General features: G+C 37.9%; 6 protein-coding genes across 12 annotated transcripts; 4 read left to right on the plus strand and 2 right to left on the minus strand.

Moving 5' to 3' along the window:
* Positions 1-527: 527 nt before the first annotated feature.
* Positions 528-3,779, minus strand: LOC117788174 (protein tipE). Its single transcript, XM_034626848.1, has 2 exons — positions 1,421-3,779; positions 528-1,204 (listed from the first exon to the last, which is right to left on the minus strand). Exons 1-2 carry the CDS (start codon positions 2,731-2,733, stop codon positions 1,141-1,143), a joined length of 1,377 nt encoding a protein of 458 aa, XP_034482739.1. The 5' UTR covers positions 2,734-3,779; the 3' UTR covers positions 528-1,140.
* Positions 3,780-3,884: 105 nt separating this feature from the next.
* Positions 3,885-24,817, minus strand: LOC117788177 (cilia- and flagella-associated protein 298). Of its 7 annotated transcripts, none has more exons than XM_034626851.1 (4): positions 24,375-24,810; positions 24,043-24,312; positions 22,335-22,451; positions 3,885-4,116 (listed from the first exon to the last, which is right to left on the minus strand). In XM_034626851.1, exons 1-4 carry the CDS (start codon positions 24,747-24,749, stop codon positions 4,087-4,089), a joined length of 792 nt encoding a protein of 263 aa, XP_034482742.1. In that variant the 5' UTR covers positions 24,750-24,810; the 3' UTR covers positions 3,885-4,086. The 7 variants fall into 7 exon arrangements, 2 of the variants coding, with proteins under 2 accessions (XP_034482742.1, XP_034482743.1); XM_034626852.1 differs by lacking the exon at positions 3,885-4,116 and adding an exon at positions 20,849-21,397 and having other exon boundaries at positions 24,375-24,817; XR_004617739.1 differs by lacking the exons at positions 22,335-22,451; positions 24,043-24,312; positions 24,375-24,810 and adding an exon at positions 5,793-5,856 and having other exon boundaries at positions 4,018-4,116.
* LOC117788179 (V-type proton ATPase subunit e) lies at positions 7,285-7,912 on the plus strand. Its single transcript, XM_034626853.1, has one exon. The coding sequence runs from the start codon at positions 7,424-7,426 to the stop codon at positions 7,679-7,681; it is 258 nt and encodes an 85-aa protein (XP_034482744.1). The 5' UTR covers positions 7,285-7,423; the 3' UTR covers positions 7,682-7,912.
* LOC117788175 lies at positions 8,834-12,204 on the plus strand. The gene is made up of 2 exons (XM_034626849.1): positions 8,834-11,195; positions 12,065-12,204. The coding sequence occupies exon 1, from the start codon at positions 9,839-9,841 to the stop codon at positions 11,183-11,185; it is 1,347 nt and encodes a 448-aa protein (XP_034482740.1). The 5' UTR covers positions 8,834-9,838; the 3' UTR covers positions 11,186-11,195; positions 12,065-12,204.
* On the plus strand, positions 12,427-17,470 carry LOC117788176 (protein tipE). The gene is made up of 6 exons (XM_034626850.1): positions 12,427-12,452; positions 13,028-13,463; positions 14,066-14,261; positions 14,330-14,503; positions 14,698-14,934; positions 16,454-17,470. The coding sequence occupies exons 2-6, from the start codon at positions 13,190-13,192 to the stop codon at positions 16,497-16,499; spliced, it is 927 nt and encodes a 308-aa protein (XP_034482741.1). The 5' UTR covers positions 12,427-12,452; positions 13,028-13,189; the 3' UTR covers positions 16,500-17,470.
* On the plus strand, positions 18,723-22,339 carry LOC117788172. Its single transcript, XM_034626845.1, has 8 exons — positions 18,723-18,941; positions 19,015-19,225; positions 19,452-19,536; positions 19,967-20,169; positions 20,292-20,458; positions 20,521-20,815; positions 20,885-21,022; positions 21,080-22,339. Exons 1-8 carry the CDS (start codon positions 18,796-18,798, stop codon positions 21,401-21,403), a joined length of 1,569 nt encoding a protein of 522 aa, XP_034482736.1. The 5' UTR covers positions 18,723-18,795; the 3' UTR covers positions 21,404-22,339.
* Positions 24,818-24,854: the final 37 nt, after the last annotated feature.

Here is a 24,854-nt window from a genome sequence, read left to right on the forward strand (position 1 = left end):
ACCATTTTTAGTACCTATAAATATCATTATCATTTAATAATCTTAATAAAATTAATATGTAGAAGAAAAATCTTATGCCTCTGTCTCTTTCCTTTAGTTAAAGCTGTGAGTTTTTATCCATTAGCATTAATTAGAAGGATAACAATTATTATTATGATTTTAGTTATGTTTAATATAATTAGGCTTTGACTTGATGTTATATTTTAATTAGTTTCTTTATTGTATAATTTAGTTTAGTTTACGTTAGTTTTTTAATTAAATAAACAATGCTGCTTTAATTTTGAATGCTTGTTTCACACTTTCGAGGCAAATGTAGCACTTTATTCGGCATTACAATATCTAAAATTCTTCAGGCGCTCTCCAATTTATTGATTTGTAAATAAGTTGCGCGTGTTTTGTATTTTTTTCACATTTTTTTTTAAATTTAGTTTTTATTAATATTTTTTGCTTTGCATTTTTGCTTTTTGGTATTTCGAGACGTTTGAGGACGTCACCGATTGTTGCGAATAGAAAAATAATTCCAAGTAAATATTTGTATATGTATTGTGTATAAGTATTATAATTTGCTTTAGGTATATAGTACTTAAGTTTTTCCTCTCTATCCTCTTCTTCTTGCATTTTTCTTTTGTTGTTATTGTATTTGTACCAATTAAAGTAACACTCTCTCTTCTTCAAAACAGTGTCCTCCTCTTGTGTGAAGCGGCTTTCCTGTCTCCCTTATATTATATCATATCGGAAATACGTAATGCATTATGTACTGTTATTTAGAATTGAATGTGACTGTGTGTGTGTGATAAGCTTATTCGAAAATAACTCCGATCTATCGTAATATTATGTGACTGCAGTTGATTTTAGAGTGTGTTTTATGTTGCGTAGTGTAAGGTAAATATAATCTATCATAGTATTTAAATGTCTCTAACAGCTCTGAAGGTATTCAGGTTCGGTTCCGCATGGTTGTATGCGTTGTTTATCGATTGTTTTGGTGTAGAAATACTTTGGTTTCTTTCTTGTTGCTTGCTCCGTTATTATTCATTTACTCGGCACATTTGGTGAACCATTTATTCTAGAATTCTACGATTCTAGTAGCGGTTCATTTTCCGAATCGGAATCTAACATTTTCCAGACCATGCGCCTGACGTTTCAGACTGCCGCCGTCGGCCCAGGTGGAGTTGAGATACTCGTCGTCATCGTCTTGCTCAAGTTTCTGAAAAACACATTTAGAGAAAGGTTAATTTTTAGGGATTAAAAATTAAATTTACCCATTAAAATTAATTTATATTGGGATCAAGATGAGGAACTTAATAAATGAAGATATGATATTAAATATAACATTTTCTAATATATATTTAAGGGAAAAGGGAGTTATTTATATGGTAGAAAAAGAAGAACTCAGGATCGCTTGGTTTGCAACGATCCTTACCCTTGCACTGAGTTTGACGTGGACAGAACGCCGTTCTCCAGTGAGTCCCTGGACAATTCATCGGCCATTTGCACTTTCAGCTGATGACCAAACGAATTAATTTCCGAATTGGGCGTCATCTGTGAGCCCACCGGCGACTGAGCTATGTAATGTCCAGGAGTGGTGATGGAACCTCCCTGGGATATGCACCTGGTCATGCCAGGACCACCATTGGGCAGTACACCCTCCAGGCAGCTGTCATTGGTCGTCGAGTCCATGTTGACGATCTGGCTGCCGGCGACGTTATCGGCCAGGACAGCGCCATCGCTATCATCAACAGCATCGATGTCATCGATATCCATGTCCTCGGCATTCTTGTCCAGAGGCGCGGTCTCCTCGTCCTCATTGTAGATCTTAAAGTAGGCGTACGTCAGGTAGATAACCGAGATGATGAACGAGGGAATGGGAATGGCCATCGAGTACACCAAATTCAATGTATTCTGCCAATAGTCGAGATCACTGATCACCAGACTGGGATCCACCTTGGAGTAATAGCAAGGGAACTTGATTCCAATCCTTGTGTAACGCTTTAACCAAATGGTGCAGTTCAACATGGGCGGATAACCACATCCCTTGACATTCGGAAAGAGCCGCGCCCCCACATAGTAGTAGGTGGAGTTGTCACCCATGAGACCCTCGTTTAGCTCGGAGATCTCGTCGAAAGGTCGCCGCTCGGCATTTAGGAGTGTTCCCGGTGCCGTATCCTCCGACTCCTCGATTAAATAACCATTGGAGCCATCGGCATCACCAAAATTCAGCTGCTCAAATCGACCACCACCCATGGAACCGGCACTGGGTCCCATATCCGCATCCATGTCGATGGTGTTGACATCGCCTCCACCAAGATTATCATACTCGTAATCCCGTAGAGCGCGCTCATAGCGATCCGTGCGCTTTACGGGCGGAATGACACGCTCCGCTTCCTTGAGATTGATGTGATACTCCGTAAAGTTGAACTCGTCCGTAAAGTTATACAGATTCAGTCGATAGTTGACCCGGATCTGGGTGCACGTATAGATATCCTTGGTGCAACCCTCGCGACACGATGACCATGAACAGTTCTTGGCACCGAAGAAGATCTCCGTGTCGTAGGTCTCACATAAAGCCGGCACCTCCTCGAACTGCATGAAGATCGTGGTGAACGCCGGCTCGATCACGAACGGAACCAGAAAGAGGAACGCAAACAGGCTAAACGTTCCGAGCAGTATAAAGAACGCAGTCGTATAGAAGAGTAATTTCTCCTTTGTGGTGCGTTTATCTGCTTCATCTCCCATGTTGGAGGTGTGATGATCCGATCTCTAGCAAGATCGGAGGTTTCTTATTTATCGATTAAATATCGGCGCAGGTCTGGCGGCAAAACGAGAGCGGCAGCAAAGTATTCCAATAAACGGGGAGCGATTTTAATGTTGGGAGGCAGAGAGTGTAGTTTCTTCGATATATTGTATATATATAGAGTTGCTTAATTATGTGTATAGATATATATATATATATATATATATATATTATGTATATGTTATGTATATATATATATTTTTTTTATTATTGGTTTGTCGGTGCGCGATTAACGTTAATTAAGTGTTGAGAAATCTTTTCTTATGCTTAGCTTATTATCAAGTTAAGCTATTAATCGATAACGATAACTAAGAGCTACGATTTACGATTACGTTATACGATTACAACTACGGTGCAGTTATATCACAGGGAGATTCGAGTTCGTTTCTTGCTTTTGCTTGCTGTTCTGTGTCTTCTTCTTGTAGCTGTCTTTTTCTTCGATTTCTTGTTGTTCTTGTTGTTGCTGCCTCCATTCCCGTTATCTCTCACAGCAGCCAGTGGAACTGGTCAGCGGGTGTTCCATTCCCGCAGTTGTGCGTTTGCCAGTCGCGTAATTAGTCTAAATATAACCCAGGGATGCAGCACACATCCACATCCATATCACGCATGTTAGCAGCATTGCACACAACCACAACTACAACATAAATCCTGACCAACGATCCCCTGGTCTGGCAGTGTGTGTATGTGTGTGCGGGTGTGCGTCAACCTTTGCTAATTGCTTTATGTGTCCCAACGGAGATGTTTCGTCAGCAGCATTCGACGACTTTGACGCTGCAGCGCTGCTGCTCTGCTCTGCTCCTCCTCTCTCTTACGTTCACGCTCACTCACACTCTTGTTTTGCTCCTCCTGCTCTCAGTTCTTGTGTCTTTGCCGTTGCTTGATTATTTTATGACTGCGGCAAAAGGCTGCGCATATGTGTGTACGTGTCTACGTGTGAGTGTGTGTGTGTGGGTGAGTGTGTCGTCTCTTATCTGTGTGTGTGTGAGTGCCAATTTTGAGTAACGGCCTCTTCTCTTCTCTTTGTTGTTGCTGCTGCTTCTTTTGTAGTTGACGTTGTTGTTGTAGCTACTTAGCTTGGTATTTAGTTCATTTGTTGATAGTTGCTTTTGCTTTTGTTGTTGCTGCTGTTGCTTTTATTTAAACAAAGAAGAATTTAACGACGTTTGCTGGACGGACAATTTTGTGTGCATTTATTTTCTTTATTTTTGTGTTTATTTTTGTTTTTCTTTTTGTTATTTTCACTTCTTGCTCTTTGGCTCTTGTATGCTTGTCCTTTGCACTCTTCTTTTTTCACACTATGCGTGCGGCCACGTGCAGCTGTAACACTGTGAGTCAGAGGGGGATGGAGAAAGGAAGGAGGCTTGTCAAAATACCGTTAGACGCGTTAATGATTGTCAAAATGGTTTCTTTATTTTTAACACTTTTCTATCGTTTCTTTGCCTTTATTTATTATTAAACGATATGCGTCGTTATTTTAAGTTGAGTTTGTTGTTGGTTTTATTTATATACATATATTTTTATGTAACCTCGACAACGCTTAAATGCTGTTTTCGCTTGCTTGTTATTCTTGGTGGGACCTGCAGTAGGGTGGGCTAGAGGGTGGGGGTCATTGCTTGAATTTGTCGTGTGCCGTCGTATTACGAAACGGAAATATGCCGCCGAGCAGCAGCTGCAGCCACAAACCGACAAACTGACAAACAATAGCAACAACCAACAACAACAACTGGCGACAATGAGCTCACATGGGCGTTAAAGTAATAAACTCCTTCAGCGAAGTTGCCTGGAGCCAAAGAATGCAAAAGGAAGAGAGGGAAGAGCGATTAAATGAGAGAGAGAGTTAAAATTGGAGCCGCATGTAGTTTTCAATTCATTTGGCACGCTTACATTCTTATTGGACACACACACACACACTTGAACATGCAAGCGACACACACATACAAAGACACACACACACAGAGAGAGAGTGTTTGAGTACACTCAGCAAAATAGAATATCCTAAAAATGACGTTTGTAAGTTCGTTATTGAATTTTTTTTTTACAACATTTTAAGATTGCTGTGTTGAGAAATACATTTTAGGATATGTAAAAGGTTTTTGTGTAGTTAAACTATTATGTTTTGATCTTTTATAGACTTAATACCGAAACATAATTTAAGTATCTCAGAAAATGAGGATATCCGGAATTGCGAAAAGCCAATTTGAAATGAGAGCTGGAACTCTCAGTCATCTTTTGATGCCGTTTTTACTTGAATATTTCCTGTTTAAGTACGAAAATGTCGATTTACTTTTCTGAGTGTAGGCAGCTCTCACTCCCAATCAAAATTATGCGGCATAGGAGTTGCTGCTCTCTCCCTCCCTTCACAGCCGGGTTGTGGAGCGTAGGGGTTGAGGAGAAAGGAGAAGGGGAAACTTGGCGACTCCTCGTGCTTTGCACGAAACGATTTTTCATTTGCTTTGTGATTCAATGGAGCCACCAACTGGATTCCAATTGGAAATAGTTGTACTCTGAAAAGGGGGTAGTGGGGGCAGCAGCAGTGGCAAACACTTCAAATATGACATTGTTTTTATAATAACTCGTATGACGTTGTTGTTGGCAACACATTAAGCCACGCTCCCATGTGTCCCTCTCTCTCTCTTTCGCTCAGTGTCCTGTGACGTAGAGTTGCGTGCTGTCTATGAATCTGTGTGCGAGTGTGTGTGTGTGTGTGTGTTTACTCAAGGTTCAGGTTACGATTACGCATTTTCAATCAAAAGACTCGCAAAGTTTTCTGGTTTTGTGGCAAAGGCAAACAAACAAAATTACATGGCTCATTTTTCAGCATTAACCAATTTTATGACCTGATTGCGTACGGGTCAAAAGTTCAAAATAAAAAAAACTATATCCACATTTTGTCATTTTCGCAGGAACCTCGACGACCGACAACAAAAGAGGCGACGGCGACGGGCGACAGCGACGACAGACGGCGATGAATGGCGAGCGAGGAGCACAGCAGACACACAACCACGACAATGGTGACGGCGACGGCGACAACGACGGCTGAACTCTTCACCGAAAGGACTGCCACTGGCGACGCTGCAGCTGAACAAGCTCCATCAACGTGCGCGACGCGAGAGCTTTCACAGCGCTACCCTACAATCTACAATTTCGGCATGTGCGCACACCTACAATAAGTGGCTGCTTAACAAGTTGGTAGGGTTACAAACAAGTCGCTCAGAATTGAACGAAAGCTTTCGCTCACACATTGCCTGGCCCGAAAAGCTCTCAGCGCTCTCTCTCTTACGTGGATGACGTAAAGCCAAGGAACGCATGCGCTCTCGACAGCACCTGCCAGAGCAGCTGTGCTCTCCTACACACTCTCTCTGTATGCTCTCTCCTTCGCAGTCGCTGTCGCTGCCTCAAACAGCAGAGCAGCCAACAGTGCGAGCAGAATTCGAGCTTGAGAAATGTCAGAATTGGCGTAAACAGCAGGAAAATGTGAGCCGCGAGCCGTGCACGTCACATATTCTCATCTGTTTGGAATTTTCTCGGCTCGTTCGCAATGTAAAAAAAAAACAGGACGAAAAAAAAAGGAAAAATAGGAAAAAGAAAGATTGAAGAAAATTGTAATCAAATCCTTGCTGCCTTATGTACTACAACTGCAAATAAACTGCTAAAGTTAACAACATTAAATCGCGTTAAACATTTTCAAAAAATAACAAATTGAGTTGAGAAACGTTTTCAACTGCATTTTATTATGAAACGACGTTGCAGATAGACATGTGCGTGTGTATGGTGTGGGTGTTGTACTAGTGCGTTAACGTTAGTGTGTGTGTGTAACCAACTGGTAATGTGTGTGTGTGCGAAGGAACGTAAATAAACCTCAATAAGCCACAATTTGTTCATGTGAGTAAAAATATTATTAAATTTCCAAGTAAACAAGAATATATATGTATAAATAATGACATTAGAAAAAGGTTTATCCTTACTTTTGACCTTGTCTGCGTATCATTTAAATTTCTGAAGGGAAAGTGTTGCCTACTTATGAGCGCATTCTAAATTTTCTCCCACTCCTTGAAACAACAACAACTCGCCTCAATCAACAATGTGAATTACAAGTTGCTCTGGCTCAATAACACTCGCCATTGATTATTCAATGGTTGTGGCTGATACCAAAAATCAAGTGAAGACGTCATTGTGTGATGTTTCATTACTTTGATTTACAAAACTTGTTTTGAAATGAGAGCGAGCTAATCTGAAATCATTCATAAATATTTATACAACAAAAACTAAGTGCAAACAGGTCACGAAAGGTATACAACATTTAACTTAAGAATACATTCATACTTGTATACTTAAATATACATTTCAGTAGAATTAAATATTTATAGTAAATTTATTGCATTTTAAATTACGCGCCCAGCTGTTGAAACTTTAAGCAAGTTGGCAGCACTGTATTTTTAATGCCAGCGTTGCAACTGCTGCGATAACTGGCCATCGATATGCAACCGGAATCGAAAGTTAGCAAGAGAAAGAAGCAGATAAAAACAAAGATAACAAGTGAATGAATAATAATAAATTGCTGGAAACTATTGTAAGAAAAAATCCCCCACAACAAGGAGCCCGCACAAATAACGTACAACAAAAGACTGTAAAATGGGAGCCGCCGTACTGCCAATGTTGTTTTTCACCTCGATTTGGGCCGCAGTTGGAATTGGTGGACCATTTCTAACACCAAGGGGGCCGAACCAGAAGCTGATTCAGTGCCTCCTAATGCTGACGGCCTTTTGCTGTTGGCTCTTTTGGCTGTGCTGCTATTTAGCCCAAATGAATCCGTTTATTGGACCCAAACTCACTAAAAATGCGGTTTATATCATATCCGATTCCTGGAACAATCCGCTCAAGGAAGGCTAATGTGGATTGTAAATTGTGGATTGTGAAATGTGGCAGAAACGCAACCCACATTTAAACTGTATTAATCTCCTTTACTTAATCTCCTGGACAATTTACCAAAAACAGTTGCAGTTACAGTTGCACTCACAGTCGCTGTCAGCTGTTAATTATTTTTTTAATAATAGTGCAAGTTGTTAACTTTGTGCATTCCAGCGCAACAATTGAAATACATGTGTATATTTATATATTGTACTACGTCTTGTTGTTGTTCTTTTTTTTTGTCAGTTTTTAGTGGGAGGAAAAGATAGAAAATAGCTTATATATTCAACAACATATGTTGATTTAGGCTCAAGTTTTTTTTATGTTTATTCAAAAAGCACATCTCATTTTTTTAGAAACTCAATGGTTCTTTTAGGATGTTTGAGTGTAATTCTGATCATCTTGATAGTTTAAAAAATAAACATTATTTACTCAATGGCTCATTGTTAATTAACTAACAGATATTTTGTTGTAAAATGCAAATAAATTAATGTCTAGTTTAAAAATAAATCTCTGTTAATATTTATTGCTACTTTTAAAAGCGACAGCAAATGTAAAAATATTTTTCTACTTAAAAAAAAATACTCATACAGTTAGTCAAGAAAGTGTTTTAACAAATAAAAAGTAAATTTTTTTTTGATAAATGATATATTTTTAAATTTTTTAAAATACTGTCTTGACTAACTGTTTTTGATTTCCATTGTAAAAATTGTTAAATTCATAAAATCCTATTATTTCTGTTGTCCTAAAAGATCCACAATCAACTACAATATAATAAGAAAAATTAATTATAAAACTAAGGACCGTATAAAAAAAATGTAATAAACTAAGAGCCGTTTTATAAATATCCAGATAAATGTTATCAATGATATATTTTCAAATTTGACCATAGGGTTTATGCATTTTGGCGTCAAAATATCTTTTGAATCCAATAGTTTCAGATTATGGAAAGCAAAGCCTAAGAAAAAGTTTTTATTATAAAAAGTAAGAAATGCTAGATATTTTATTTGCATATGTTTTACTATAGTAAAAAAGCAAGAACAAAGTTGCTTAAAACAATCCAGATTCAACAGAAAAAAAGCTGTTCTGTCAACACTGTGTGCCAGAGACGACCCTGCCCCTGTCCCTGTTCCCGTGCCCTGCATTCTGTTGAAAGTGGGACGAACATTGGCTTTTGGTTTGGAGTGGGCAAGTGCACATGCACCCGGAGAGTCACGCTAAGCTTAATCAATGAAATTAGCCCAGGGAGCAAGTGCACATCACGGAGAGAAGTGGGGAGTGAAGGAGTGAAGCGAAATGTGAATGCGGAACTATTGATTTTGTAATAAAAATGCGCGCGCAGTGCTCTGATTTTTGTTCAAAAACGGAGAGAGAAATACATGAGCTTGGAGCTGAAACTAACGAAGAGGACGACGACGACGACGACGAGGACGTTGGCGGCATGTTGTCGGCGGTCAGGAAGAAGCCGAGGCCGAGGCCGAGACTAAAACACACGAGCTGCTGCATTAACAGTACAGCAGCAGCAGCAATTTCATGTGTTCTCCACTCGCAATCGCAGTGCGAAAACCGTGCGAAGCCAAGGAAGGCCAGCGCCAGGAGAAGCCTTGGGGCTCGCAGTGTGCAAAAGCAGAGCAAAAAAAAGAAAGAAAAAACAGAGTAGAAAAATAAAAAAGTTAATAGAAAAAGCAAAAAAATAACTTAACTGTAGCTGTAAAATAGAAAAGTAGTAAAATAGTTAATTACAACAATTACGCTTAAAAATTGAATACAAATGTATTAAAGCTAGTGACGACACTAAAAACTACATAAGTGTGTGTGTGTGTGTGCGGTTTAAAGTTAAAAATAAAATCAATAGTAAAATTGTAGAGCAAAAAAAAAACGTGTGAAATTTGAATTTGGCCAAGTTGAAAATCTGGCAAATACGCAAGTTATACGTTATATAACACGCTATAACAGAGGGCGACAATTTGCGTGGGTTCCCTACGAAAAAGGGGGAGGAAGCAAAGGCAGCGAGTCAATCGATAGACTTGTGCCAAACATGATGAGCTACTAATTGGCTTAAGCCTCGACTTGAAGACTATCACAAACGACTATCAAAAGTCAAATCTACAGTCGAAAGAAAGTTGAACCACTGGCAACATGGGCAAAAAGAAAGTGTTGAGTGAGGATTTGATAGTGCCACCGCAGGATACTCGCATCTGTGGCACCATCTGCATATGCCAGATGACACTGGTGCTGAGTTCGGTGGCATTGGTTTATCTCACAGTTGCCATCTATATGCCATCGACGCGGGCCTTCAAGAGCGGCATCGATCCCACTCCGGTCATGTGTACCACCACAAGGGCCGTCAACAAGGACAACTGTGAGTGGGGCAGCTGTGGCGAATGGTGTCTGAGTAAGACATCCGGTGCCTGCATTCAGATCTATGTGAATCTACGCAGCAATGGCACAAATCTCACATTCCAGAATTGCACGAATTCGGCGAATAAGACGTGCTATGGCATTGATCAGGATCGGGCGGATAAGGCGCGTTGCATCAACGATGAGTGCAAGAATTTGACGGGCACCTTCAACTGCACGGCCGGACAGTGCTTGAATATCACGGATGCCTTTGAGTGCATCTTCCACAACAGCGATGCACCCGTTAAATGCTCCGGACGACGTGGCAAGATCAATTGCATGGACATTAGCGGTCTATTCTCCTGCAGTCGCGGTACGTGCCGTAAAATCCGTACTCCCTACAATTGTGACAGACGTTGCGTGGATATTCCGACCCGGAACAAGAATGTGGTGGTCTTAAGCGGGGATAAAGTGTATCTATCGCAATGTCAGAATGCCATCAATGCGGAAACTCTGGAGGAAGTGTGGAACGAGTCCAGTGATAATGTGGCCATGACATCTTGCTATTACATCAAGAACACCTCGGATCGTGTGGATGCGGTGGATTGCATCAATGGCTCCACATTGGAGCACAATATGCTCAGTGATCTGACCAACTTTACATATCTCAGTCATTTGCATGTGTCCGTGGCGATACCAGTGCCGGAAATTGCTCCACCCGATGTGGATTTGACCATTTCCAATGAATCAAAGCTGATGATCAATCTGGAGGGTTGTGTCAATACCCTGCAGGATGAGTGCAAGGAATTCCTCAAGGTCTTCGGACGCGATGGCAGCGATCACAATGCTCGAGCCCGATTCCCCTGCTTCTATTCGCCGTCCAAGAAGGATATTGTGGTGGCCCGTTTCGATCTGGAGGTCACCTATCGCCAGTTCGTGTTCGCGTCGGTGGTGCCGTCGGTGTTGTTCGTGGTCTCCTGCTCGGTGCTAATACTCTGCCAGAGCACCGTCTATGTGGGCGATGATGCCAAGATGCGCTTCAAGGGATGCGTCTCCACGGACACCATTCTGAACAAGAACAACGTCGGCGCACCCACCAACGGCGACATGGGTGGAGGCGGTGGCGATGAAGTCATGGCCCTATGAGATCCGTCACGTAAGCTACACGAAACACGAAAACACCGACTACACCCACAGAAAATAACTCGGAAATTTTAAAATAACACTAATTTTCCATTTAACTAGTTATTAAATATGAAATTTATTAATCTAAAATAGCGCTGGACTTCAAATTTTGCAATAAGGGTCTTATATAATAGGTTAAAGGTTGTTTTTTTTACGGGGTCATAAATAATTTGTTGTAGTTTTTCTCATCGACATAAAGAGTTCGACATTGTGACGACAATTTGCAAAACATAACTGTTTGAGTTCTGTGAGCAAATTGAGCTTCTGGCTGCCCACCGCTAATCTAAACAGGGTTGCCCAAAAAAACGAATTTTTTAATTTAAATATGAAAATTCTAAATATTTAAGTAATATAAAAAACAAACTATTTTATTATAAAATACTTTGTATTTATGAAATAATAATTAAATATTGAACTGAAATACATTGAAATAAATGCATAATTCATTTAAGTAAGGTAATATTAAAATGTAATACACCTTTTAAGTTAAAAAAATGTCTTATCCTTGGTTCAATTAAGTTTTTATTAATTAAAGCTCAATACTATTTAATTTAAATATGTTTAATACCAAAACCACAATTATTTTCTTACGTATTATATATTTGTGTGTTTGACTTTTCAGCCATTTACATACATTTGAAACGTTGCTCGGGTTGAAAACTAATGGGTAAATCATTCCTAAATGTTATCACTTGGTAGCTGTCCTTAAAGTAGACCTAGGAGCCTATCAATATTGCTATAACTTATGCTCAATGTAGAGTTAGGAGCGACCTATCGAGTACCCTTTTAATCTGAATAGCTTCTCTTTCTAAGACGCTTTTTTTTGATCCGTTTTTGCAGGCATTCCTCTGCTCCAGGAAGACAGTCCGGTGCATCAGACGGGCGTCTTCGCATTGCAGTAATGGAGTTGGGCACCGTAACCACTCGAAGCACTTTGTAATCCTTCCATCGAACTTCTAACAACGCGACCACACACAAAACAGAAAACACACACGCCTCAGAAAACAAAGAAGCAGAAAAGAAGTAGGAGAAGAAGAAGCAGAAGAAATTAGGAGGCTTTGCAAGGACACTCCTGAGCTAACAGCAATCACAAGAGGCACGTGAAATTCTCTAGAGATACAACAAAAGATCTGAAGACAATATTAGTATAATTTCTATATTTTTTGAGCGTATTTTGAGAGTGAGACAAAGATAGTTAGAGCAAGAGAGAGAGAGAGAGAGAGAGAGAGTGTAGGGCATGGACTGTGTTGAAAGCTTGTTAATTTAACGCTAAGTTATAACATGTATAGAGAATCAATTTAAATGCACTCACTAACACACACAAACAAACACACACACTTATACAAAGGACACATCACAATGGGAATTAGAATCAGCCATTAGAAGAAGAAGAAGCAATCAAGGTCAAAACGGTTTGGAGGGATGCGTGATCAAAACTAAAGAACAAAACATAAAAAAAAGAAAGAACTAAAGAAAATCTCGAAACTGGTTAAAAGAACAAGTTAACCTTTAAACTAAATTTAAAAACAAACAAAACATAAATTTAGCTAACAAAACTAAACAATAAAATAAATACCCCCAAGGAGGTAATTGCAATTTTAAAAACCAAAAAAAATTAAGACTTAGAATAATGATAAAACATTTTCAATTTCGGCTTAAACGAATATAAGAAACAAGTTTAAAGAAGGGCTAAATAAGGGGGAGTGTGTTAGCCTAATCACAACACACTCGAGTGGAAGAGAGATCGCAGGGGGGAAATTTAAATTAGGCTAAGACAGTTGAGAGAAAAGAGAGAAGATAGAGATTTCTCCCAAAGTTGTTTATTGTTGTAGGCTTAGAGTGCAGCAAAGTTAGCGGTGTTCATTTTTAAGGCTTTTAGTGATAAAAACAAACACATACACAAATCCTACACACACAAGTACACACACACACACGTACACACACACTCACAACAAATAACTGACAATGAAGAAGAGCTCAACGATAACGACGACAACGTCGATGCCGACAAGTCCAACGCTCTCGGCTCAAACTCTTTCGGCCAGCAAAATGAGCCTGAGCAGCAGCAGATCTGGTTCGGGTTCAGGATCGATATCGGGCTCGGTGAGATCCTCCTGCCAATCGCACGGTCCCATTCGACCTGGCAGCGGCTGCGTCGATGCCATCAAAGCCAAGCGCGAAGAGATCGAAATCGATACCATACTCGAGAAGGCAAAGTTCTACACCTCCGTGTGCCTTGGTAAGTGTCCCAACAACTCTCTGATTAAGTTAACTCTTTTCAATCTATTAAACTTTCAAAATTATTAATGGTGACAGTATGTGATTCATTAAAGTTTTTAATTTTATGCTATTAACTTTTTTTTTTAGAAACTTTTCAAGTTACATTCTCATAAAAGACCCAATTATAAAGTGGTTTTAAAAAGTTTTAGAAACTAGTGATCCAAAAATGATCGGGATAAATGAAAGTATCCCAGAAATATTCGGGTGGGGTTAAAAGTATTTTAAAAATTTAAAAATAACTTTTAAATACAATATATGTCAAAAATCTAAATTTAAATGCAATTTTATTTAAAAGTTTCATTTTTTTATGTAAAATAAATTTTTTTTTTTTTAAATTAAATCAACAAATATATTTTATTTCAGTTTTTTTTTATTTAAAAATTAGAATCATTACGCTTGCTAAAATTTCAAAAGCGTTTGATAAGATAGTGAATTAAAAACTTTTACTACAATTTCTTTATGTTATTTAAGATTTCCTTGTCACTATCGCGTTAATATCAATGTCACTAATCTATGTTTTTCTACTATTTTTCATTTATAATTGTTTCTTCCCCACTTTAGGTACGACTGCCATACTGTCAGTGTTCACATTCCTTTTCCTGATACCTTTTGTCGTGGATCCCGCCATCTCAACAATAATCGCAGACTATGATCCGGTGCCGGTGACCTGCGTTGTCATAGATCACATCTATGCGGAGGGCATAAAGAACTGCAGCTGGAGCTCCTGTCGCGAGGGCTGCACCTCATCACTCACAAAGTATTTCCAATTATCAGACTCTTTTTGTAAACAGTTTTTATTAAGTGTGTTTTTTTTTCTGATTGCAGGTGCCATCAGTTGTTTGTCAACTATACGCGCATTCCATTCAGCGAATGGGAGCGAAATCCTCGAGACTTGGAGAGAGTCAACTGGGATGTCAGCTATACAAAGTTTCTCATCAATTCCGAGGGATGCGGTTATCCGCCCACGACCAATTGCAGTGTGTTTGCCCGGCAATATGGGTAAGTTTAAGTATTTCTATTATAAAATTCTCTTAAAGGCTTCTTTCTATTTTTCACATATTCTTCAAAAAAGAAGTATTATTTTTATGATTAAAAAAATTAAGCTCACTTATTTATTTCTTATAAAATTATTAAGTATATTAAATTTCTAATGTATTCTTTCCGACCTAATTGAATTTTATTCGCATTTGCAGCTTCTCTCATATTGGCGAGCCATTTCCCTGTTATTACAGTCGCGCCTATCCGGAGGTTGTCATTGGTCGCTATTCGTGGGAGAATAATTTATACCATCTGGTATTATCGCTGATCATACCGAATGTGCTCTTTGCCATCTCGATAGGTGTGCTTAGTTATTGGTATTGTCCCTGCTGCGAGAAGGCGTGCAATAAATCATCGCGCGTCTATGCCGAAAAGTTTCCAACCAAGGAAGAGTGAGTTTATTTATATGACCAGCGCTGTGTCTCTGTCTTGCATCTAGTTTTTATGTTTTCATCATGAAAATAACCAAAACAAAAACCAAAAACAACAACAATATTTATACTGCCTAACCCCCAAACCCCGTAATGTAGTAGAAACCATACACACACACACACACACACATACATACACACTCTGCCACACTCACAAACATATAAATATAACTATTTTCGATAATTAACCATTGTGCCTTGTACTGAGATTGTCAAAAATAATCGTTAAATCGTATCGTATATCGTATCTCATATTGTTATCGATTGTTAATGTAAAATTATTGGACTTGAATCGAACCTAAGTTGATCAAAATTATCATGTACTATTTATTATTGTAAAACTCGTTTCATTTGAAAAACTTTTCATGCGTTTTCCGTTCTCTTTTTTCTCTTCTCTTGTTAAATTATTTTCAGGATCGTTAACTGCATGAAATGTAATACGGAAAAGTCGTTATCTTTGAATGTATTTTGAATTGACAGTGCCTGAATTTATATCTCCCATCTTAGGATAGATTCTCCATGGGATAACAAACTTTGTTCTTAGAGTCTACTACATTAAGTGGCACAAATTGCTTAATATAACTAAGTAAATTTCTAAACTTTAGCACTTTCACGACATCCCTCTCTCCAAAAATAAAATGTCACGTTACTCTTGAAGTGTCCTTAGCATAAAATTTATAAGCGCATTCCACGCCTTTAGACGATCTCAGCTTAAAGCTGCCATATCGATTAGATAATTAGATAGAGCACACCTCGGGTTTAAAATCGGGACCCATTTTGAGATGTCAACAAGACTTCAAAAAAAAAAATAAGCACAAAACTGATATTATTAATGCATTCAAGATTTAATATATACAACTACTATATGCTAAAGTAATAAATTAAATATTCTCTCTGGTATCTCCATATACCATATAGGAAAATCTGCACTTGTCCGTTTGATTATGTTATATCATTCAGAACACATTGCTCAGTTTATTTTGTATCTTACTTATTCTTAAACAAAGCTGCAAACTGATCCTGAACTGAATCCGATAAACGAGGTTTTTGCTAAAAACTATCTAAATTTATTAAAATAGAATCTTTCTAATATATATAAAAAGAAGATACAAAATTTATAGAAAATAGTAAATAATATTGTTATTACCAAAATTTGTTTTAAAATTTCTGATTTTAAGGCTTTGCAGCTCAGTTTCTCATATAGTTTGATCTGTTTATTACTATCTATATTACAATAAAGCATGATTCGAGCTCTATTTAGTTAATAAGTTTTAATTTTTGCATGTTTTATTTTTAGAAAATATTTAAAAATATATATTTGCTTTTGGCCACGTTTAGAAAATAACAATATGGCATGTACTTGTAATCATATATATAGTATTTGTAATTAACTGAACTATTTAGTCTTTTAACTATTGCTTTCCTCTGTACTCGATTTGTAAAGATTCAAGAACTTTTGTTCCAATATCAATTCTTTTAGCAAACTTCTGTGTCACAGTGACGAAGATGATGAAATGGAATACTAGCAAACAAATTAGTTAAACGCTCTTAATAACAACTAGTAAATTAATACTGTAGTCTGTACCAAACACACACACACACACATACACACACGTATACACAACATAGCTTAATAAATATACTTAATAATATTTAAAAGCCATCTGCCATTACTATATAGGACATGTACTTATAGCGGAGCATTGAGATTGACAATTTTCCAATATACATAAAGATATAAATTTGTTAAAACTAATTATAATTATTATTATTAATTATTACATCATTGAGAATCTGCTTTCATATTGTTATGCTATTTATATACATCTATATATATATATAGAACTTGAGTTCCAATGTAAAGCTTATGTTCTTATGACTTTCGCTCGCTTTTAACAACAACAACATAAAAAAAAAACAAGGAAATCGATGCTCCGCAATTTTCCCTATTATATAGAGAGCATTATGAAACAAAATTCCTCGACCTTTCCACACATAATACTGAGAAAAAAATAATGCTTGTTTTCAAAAAATTGTGATAGTAGTCATAAACAAAATATTAAGTAAAGAAATCAACCAAAATTATATAACTCTAGACATACAATTAACGTCGTCTACGGATCAGAGATACATATAGCTAGAAAACACATTGGTATAATCACTCTGATCTGTAACACTCGATAAAAATCACTTTTGAAAACCATTGAAAGCAGAACCAAAAATTTAAAAAACATAAAATGAAATATATTGAAAATAATATTCACCCAAATACAAAATACACTTTCCGACATTTTCGAAATAGTTTTAAAAATCTTATGTAAAAAACCAATGAACATTTAATGGATTAAACAAGTATATACAATATGTGCAACATATATATACATATATATAAATATTATAGCTGTATATATGTATATATATCGAGTAGATATAGCTTAATAGCAGAACCGATATAACGCACGTTGCTTATGAGAATTTTTTTAAATCATACAAAAAATATTTGAATGCAAAAATGATTAAAAATTTTTTACTTAACGTGTCTTTATCAATAAACAAATTTAACAAGCTAACGGCCTAATTAATAATAAAACAATTACACTTAAAAAAAAGAAAGCAAAAGAGAAAAAACAAATTGAGAGTTGGTTTTATTATTTTTTTTGGGGGAGAAGAAAAAGCTTTGCTCTCTTCCTCTCTCTCTCTCTCTCTCTCTGTCAGTTTTTCTCTCACTCTCTACAGCGCAGGCGTCATTGCGGAAAAAGAGTGCAGAGGGGGAGGAGGGAGAATTAACATTTGTTGAGCCAGTTTCCCAAACTCTGGGGTTTGTTTTGGCCACTTACTTTCGTTTTTTTCGCTGCTGGTGAAAGTAAAAGTGCGCAGTGCAGAGAAAACCGAAACCGAATTCGAATCCTTTTTGACCGATTCCCAGCCCTGGCCAAGAAGTCCCGTCAGTATTGTTTCAGCACGCACAGGAGACGGACGTGAATTGCAATCCGCTCAAAACCGAAATTATCAAACCCAACGATTAGACCTATCAAAAATTAGAGCCCATACCAACTCTACAGTTCATCCATAAAATATGCGACACCTGGCAAAAGCAACATTAGACAAGTGACATAAACCACAAATATAGAACAAACAAAATAAAAAAAACATTTCGAATCGCATCAAACCAACCCCAAGGACCTCGGAGTCCTTTCTTTCTCTCCCCTTCCAACACCAAGAACAACACTACGGCCAACCCAGCAAACAAACGCAGTCACCTTGAAAACGGCATTGGGTGAAAGGACAACAGAAGACGAAAGCAGACTAGGAGCAAGTGGAGTAGGGATTTTAGGATACTAGGAAAATCAACAAGTCGTAGGTTTTTTCGCTTCCTTTGATCTAAAAGCCCATCAAAATCCAAATCCAAAGAGCTCGAAGAAAGGTGAAGGAAATAAATGAAGTATTCGTCGAGGAAAAGTAGGGAAATCAACAAGTTTTCTGCTTATCTTAACCGCATTCCAGGACTTTAAACTTCAAAAACGCACCAAAAGGGTAAAAAAAAGTAGAATAAAACAAGGAAATCAAAAGCCATCCTTGTCAGGACACCAAAGGATCAAAAACGATTAACAGGGAAAACAAAAAGTCTTTTGCTAAATTCGACCACATCAAAGGACAGTGGAAAAAAGAAATTGGGAACCCGTCAATTCCAAATTATCCCGCTTAGTTCGTGCTTATTTGTCGAACTAAAATCCATACAGCTTGAATTCGGTAGTGAAAAATCAACAGGTCGTAACTGTTCCCCTTCACGGATTATTCACATCCCTTTAGATCCCTCCAAGCATGGCGAGACGCAAGGACAAACCACGTTTGATACCCGAGCAGGACAAGAGAATCTGTCGCGCCATTTGCCTCTGTCAGCTGACCATGGTATTATCCTGCGTGTCCATCGTTTACCTCAGCGTGGCCATTTATTCGCCTTCCTTAAAGTGAGTAGACTGCTCTACAATTTGAACTATTTAAATACATGTTTCCTTTTTTAATTTTTTGGTTTTGTGTCAGAGCCTTCAAGTCGGGCTTTGAGCTGGATCCGGTCATGTGCCAGACCGTGGACCTGCAGATGCCCAACAATTGTCCCTGGGCATCGTGTGGTGAATGGTGTCTCACACGCACCAGCGGCTTCTGTCCCCAAATCCACTCGGTGGTGCGACGCAATGGCACCGATATCCAACTCAATAACTGCACTCGAGTTACGAATACCTCCTGTGCCATGGTAAGTGTCCTGCTGCCTCCTTCCCCCTTCCCCCTCCTTTCATCACACTCAGAGCGTAGACGTCATCGCTGTGGCAAGTGAGTCACAGCACGCTGCCACTTAATGTGGCACAAACATTTCAAGACTTTGTCGCCTGGCGCCGACAGAATTTTATGATCATTCGAGTGACAGCACATGCAAAAATCTCAACTCATTATTTCTCTCTCTCTCTCTCTTTTCGCCACAGATTGACCTGAGTCGCCTCAACAAGTTCAACTGCAACAATGGTACCGTGTGCAACAATATACGCGGCGTCTTCAACTGTTCCAATGGCAAGTAATCTATTACTTACAACATCTACACTGACAAAAAAAGTTTGTTGATTCTTGACAATTTTAAGAAAAGAAATGTTCTTAAAATTAGAGAAAAACATAAAACTTTGAATTTTGTTTTTTTAAGTTCTATTATTTAAAAAATGTTTAAGCTGAATACACTGACAAAAAAAAAGTGTTGCTTCTCGACATTTTAAAGAAAAGAAAAGTTCTTAAAATAAGAAACAATTCTCACACAGTTATAAGAAAAGAAAGGTTCTTAAAATTAGAGAAAAATTCTTGGTTACACAATAAAACTTTGTATTTTTGTTTTTTCTAAGTTCTATTAATATAAAAAATTTTTAAGCTGAATATTCTTAATTTTTAAAACCGGATTATTTATCGGAGTATGTATATATTTAATTATTTTAATATTTATTTTATTCTTCAGGTCACTGTAAGAACATGTCCGAATTCTTTTTGTGCCATCACAAGCCGGATGGACCGACGATAAACTCGGCCAAGGATAACACCAAGTTGAATGGATTCTTTGAGTGTCACGGCGTGCATTGCACCAAGATTAGGAGACCCTTCAGCTGTGATAGATATTGCTCCCGCATAACTACAGCCAATGTTAATACGCTTATCATGCATGTGAGTTTAAAATGGGAATTAATCTTGAAATTCCTATGCTCGATAGTCAGTTAATTCCGGTTAAAACTTGTTATCATTATATAAAATTTTTAATAATCCCATTTTATTTTTTGTTGGGGCAGGAAGACAATGTGATTGCCGCAGACTGTGAGAATGCGGTGGCCTTCAATGAGGCACGTGGCAAGGAGCATGGAGTGCGCATTGAGCCCACCGAATTCTGGAAGGAAGACGATGGCAATCTGTTGACCAACTGTGCAACCGTTACACGTGAATCCGACAATCGCATAACGTAAGTTCTGGGCAGGCATTATCCAATAGTTGAACTTTAATACTCTAATCCTCTCCTGACAGCGCCACGGACTGTGTGAATGGAACTCTGCTGGAACATGAAACGTTGCCGGCGCCATTTATGAATTTTACACAATTCTGGGCCATTTATGAAAACAGCACCAGATCTGTGGATCCGGAACAAAAGTTTCTGCCCAATCAGGCCAATCTGACCATATACAGCTGGAAGAAACTGTTTATCAATCTGGAGGGTTGCGTGAATACGCTGCGAGGGGAGTGCAAGGACTTTGTGATACGCTATGGCAACGATGGGGACAACAACACGGCACAGTCACGCTATCAATGCTACTACAATAAGGTACAAGTTGGTATAACTAAAAAAAAAATGAGATCAGGTTTCATTTGTATATTTAAATTTCAATTTCAGGATGCAAATGTGGAATTTGTGGTTGCACGCTACGATCTGGATAAGGTTTATCGGGAGCTGCTCGTTTCGTTGATTGTGCCCATTGTGCTGTTTGTGATATCCTCCATTTCATTGTGCGTCATTACCAAATCCGTGAAGGTAGGTCAACTGCGGTTTCATGCAGAAAATAGTGCTGATTTCCTACTGATTTGTCAGGTGGGTGACGATGCCAAGATGCGTTGCGTTTGCGCTGGCGATGATTCCGATGATGATGTCTTTGGCAATCCCAGCTCCAAGCAGCCCGATAATATTTACGATACCGACGATGACGCTGTGGATTTGGACCATCAATCGGGATTGGATCCAGCGATTGAACCGGGACATCCACTAGATAACCATGAAATGGTGGGCAGCACAAAGTCCCTCATACCGTTGAGTCCGACTGGAGATTCGGGAACAAGTGAACAGCATTTTGTGGATGACGAGGACGAGAAGGCAGTCAAGTGTGATGTGCCAGAGAAACCACTAGTTATACTATAAGTTAACTCTCGGTAGTTACAACTTGTTACACTTTATAGAAATCTACAAATCTTTATGGACCTGTGCATTGTACAATGGGAACTGAATTTAATTTCTACTCAGCGCTATTTACCTACGCATTTATACAATGTTTATTATGTATCTACACATATATGTAGTATATAACGATATATTTAAAATAGGAAGAGCAACGACATCAATTTGCATACTTATTTCAGCATTATTCTTAGCTGGCATCCGCTTTCTTTTTACCTTTCAATTCTTCTTACGAAAATAGTATGCATATATTGATATTTACATAACGAAACGATATTATATATTTATATAGTCAACGAAAGTTTCGTCTCAAGAGCTTAAGCAACCACAAGATCACATCACACATAGTAGAATAACTGGTTCAGTGGATGTGTTTTTGATTTAAAAACGAGTTGCATTTAGAAAAGAAATTAAATATATATTTGAGAAAGTATATAACTAGAAAAACCAACGATAATCTCACCGGAACTCGATTCAGAATCTGCTGAGCCAGATAGACTATACTTGCCCCTAGATTCCTAAAGGGAATAGCACCAAAACTTTGGGCAATATGCATTTAATTAGTCAAATATATACTAGACAAATCAAGAACCTAAAAATTCTTTCCTACACACAAGGACATACGACTTTGCCTTGTTTATTCGATTTAGTAGCTATGCAATATACAAAACATACTCGAAACCGAATTAGTTTAGCTGATCTAGGCAAATATATATGTTATCTAGATAAATCACGGTGAAAACGGGTCGGAAACACCATTGCAGGCTTAACATTCTACACTTTTGATTAACTATAAATCTGTTTATAGATATTCTTATACTTATACACACATCTACATATGTAAGATTCAATATATTAAATAAAGAATTTAACATTCTCTCGAATGAACACTTACCTTCAGCTCCTCCTGACGTTTAAATTCAGCTGCCATCATTTGGCGACGAAATTGCTCGGTCATCACCTGTTCCCGAGCTGGCGGACCTTCGCCCAGTTGATTAAGCTTAACTACAACCTGGGAATAGGCACATAAATAGGCATTACAATAAGAACAAGATAGAAAAGATTTGCACACCTTGCATTTCAGTTATTACTGTATTAAATTTAAGATAAACTGTCAGGGAGTAGGTACGGAAAAAAGTCACAGTGAGGACCAAAAAATTAAATTTTTGAAGTTAGTAAAATGTTGATGCAGAATCAAATAAGGGGTGAAAAGAAGTATTGAAAAGATATGACTGTTTGAAGTTTATGATAAACTGTCAAGGGGTAAGTATGGAAAAAATTCACAGTAAGGACAAAAAATGAAATTTTTTAAGTTAGTAATATTTTGATGTAGAACCAAATTAGGGGTCAAAAGAAGATAAAATTGAAATTCCGCATGAAAATCGGTTTAGTTTTGACGGAGTTATGACTGTTTGAAGTTTATAATAAACTGTCAAGGGGTAAGTATGAAAAAAATTCAAAGTGAGGACCAAAAAATGAAATTTTTTAAGCTAGTAATATTTTGATGCAGAATCAATTTAGAGGTCAAATAATGATCAAATTGGTATTCCGCATGAAAATCGGTCAAATTTTGGCAAAGTTATGAATGTTTGAAGTTTTAGAAAAAGTGTCAAGGGGTAGGTATGGAAAAAATGCACAGTGATGACCAAAAAATGAAATTTTTTAAGTTAGTAATATTTTGATGCAGAATCAATTTGGGATCCAAATAATGATCAAAATGACATTCCGCATGAAAATCGGTCAAGTTTTGGCTAAGTTATGGCTGTTTGAAGTTTGAGATAAAGTGTCAAGGGGTAGGTATGGAAAAAATGCACAGTGATGACCAAAAAATGCAATTTTTTAAGCTAGTAAAATTTTGATGCAGTATCAATTAAGAGGTCAAATAATGATCAAAATGGTATTCCGCATGAAAATCGGTCCAGTTTTGGCAAAGTTATAGCTGTTTGAAATTTGAGATAAAGTGTCAAGGGGTAAGTATGGAAAAAATTCACAGTGATGACCAAAAAATGAAATTTTTTAAGCTAGTACAATTTTGAATCAATTTGGGGGCCAAATAATGATCAAAATGACATTCCGCATGAAAATCGGTCAAGTTTTGGCAAAGTTATGGCAGTTTGAAGTTTGAGATAAAGTGTCAAGGGGTACATATGGAAAAAATTCACAGTGAGGACAAAAAATGAAATTTTTTAAGTAAGTAATATTTTGATGTAGAGTTAAATTAGGAGCCAAAAGATGATAAAATTGACATTCCGCATGAAAATCGGGTTAGTTTTCGCCAAGTTATGACAGTTTGAAGTTTACAATAAAAAGTCTCTAGGGGAAATTCTGGATAGATAAATGGACGGTGAAAACATGGGAAAAAATGACAGTCAAGCCAAAAAAAATATATTTTTCAAATTTGATGCAGAATTTAATAAGAGGTCAAAAGAAGATAAAATTGACTTTCCGCATTAAAATCGGCTCAGTTTTGACAAAGTTATGATGGTTTGAAATTTATGAAGAAGTTTTAAGGGAAATTTAAGTTGAGCTGTCGATTTTTCGTGACAGAAATGGAATACCATCTGCAAGGGTATACAAATATGGGAATATCAGCTACAAATTACCTTGGTTTTGTCATTTTGTCCCAAATACTCGCTCAGTTGTTTGCCGGGCAAAACTTGACGACCGGCAAACCACAACTGTGCCTTCGAGGGTTCAATGACCTCTTTGGAGGCCTGAGTACCGGTCAGATCCTCCATATTGGCAAACTCCATTTGAATGGTATCATGTGGCGGCAATTTCATGGGATAAACAATTGTCACGGCGCCGCGTAGGATGTTAAGAGCCTCCTCGACAATCTTCAGGGTAAGTGGCTTGGAAGACTTGACTAGTTTCTGTGGAGAATGAGTTTAGCTTTCTGTAGAACTACCAAATGTTGCAGTTGTTGCATCAATACCTTATCAATCATGGCCTTGGCATCGTTCATGGCATTGGCCAACACCTTACGCATTGCCTCATTCGGCTGTTGGCCGTTCCGACGGAGAAGGGGATCCTTGTTGAAGCTGAATCCACCCATGGGCACACACCTGTCGGCAAATGTATCCTTCAGCTTCAGCTCCTCGATCTGATCGTCGTTGAGGCCAATCATTTCATGCGGCAACATGGTGCCATGTTCCGCCAATTCCTCAATTTCCATGCACAAACGCTGAATTTTCAGGCGTCCATTGAACACAGAAACAAGCTCACGAATTACCGAATCCGTTGAAGATTTTACACTCGTTTCATACAGAAAAAGATTATCATCACCGCGTTTTACATGCAGAACAACCATTTTGTTTAAAATATAATTTCAATTTGAAGTCAGATTCGCGTAAAGATTTTTGTTGTTTTGTCAACGACAGCAGTTGATTTAAAAAAAACTCGGTTGCTATGTAAA

The sequence above is a fragment of the Drosophila innubila genome, assembly GCF_004354385.1.
Source record: "Drosophila innubila isolate TH190305 chromosome 3L unlocalized genomic scaffold, UK_Dinn_1.0 0_D_3L, whole genome shotgun sequence".
Taxonomy (NCBI): Eukaryota; Metazoa; Arthropoda; class Insecta; order Diptera; family Drosophilidae; genus Drosophila; species Drosophila innubila.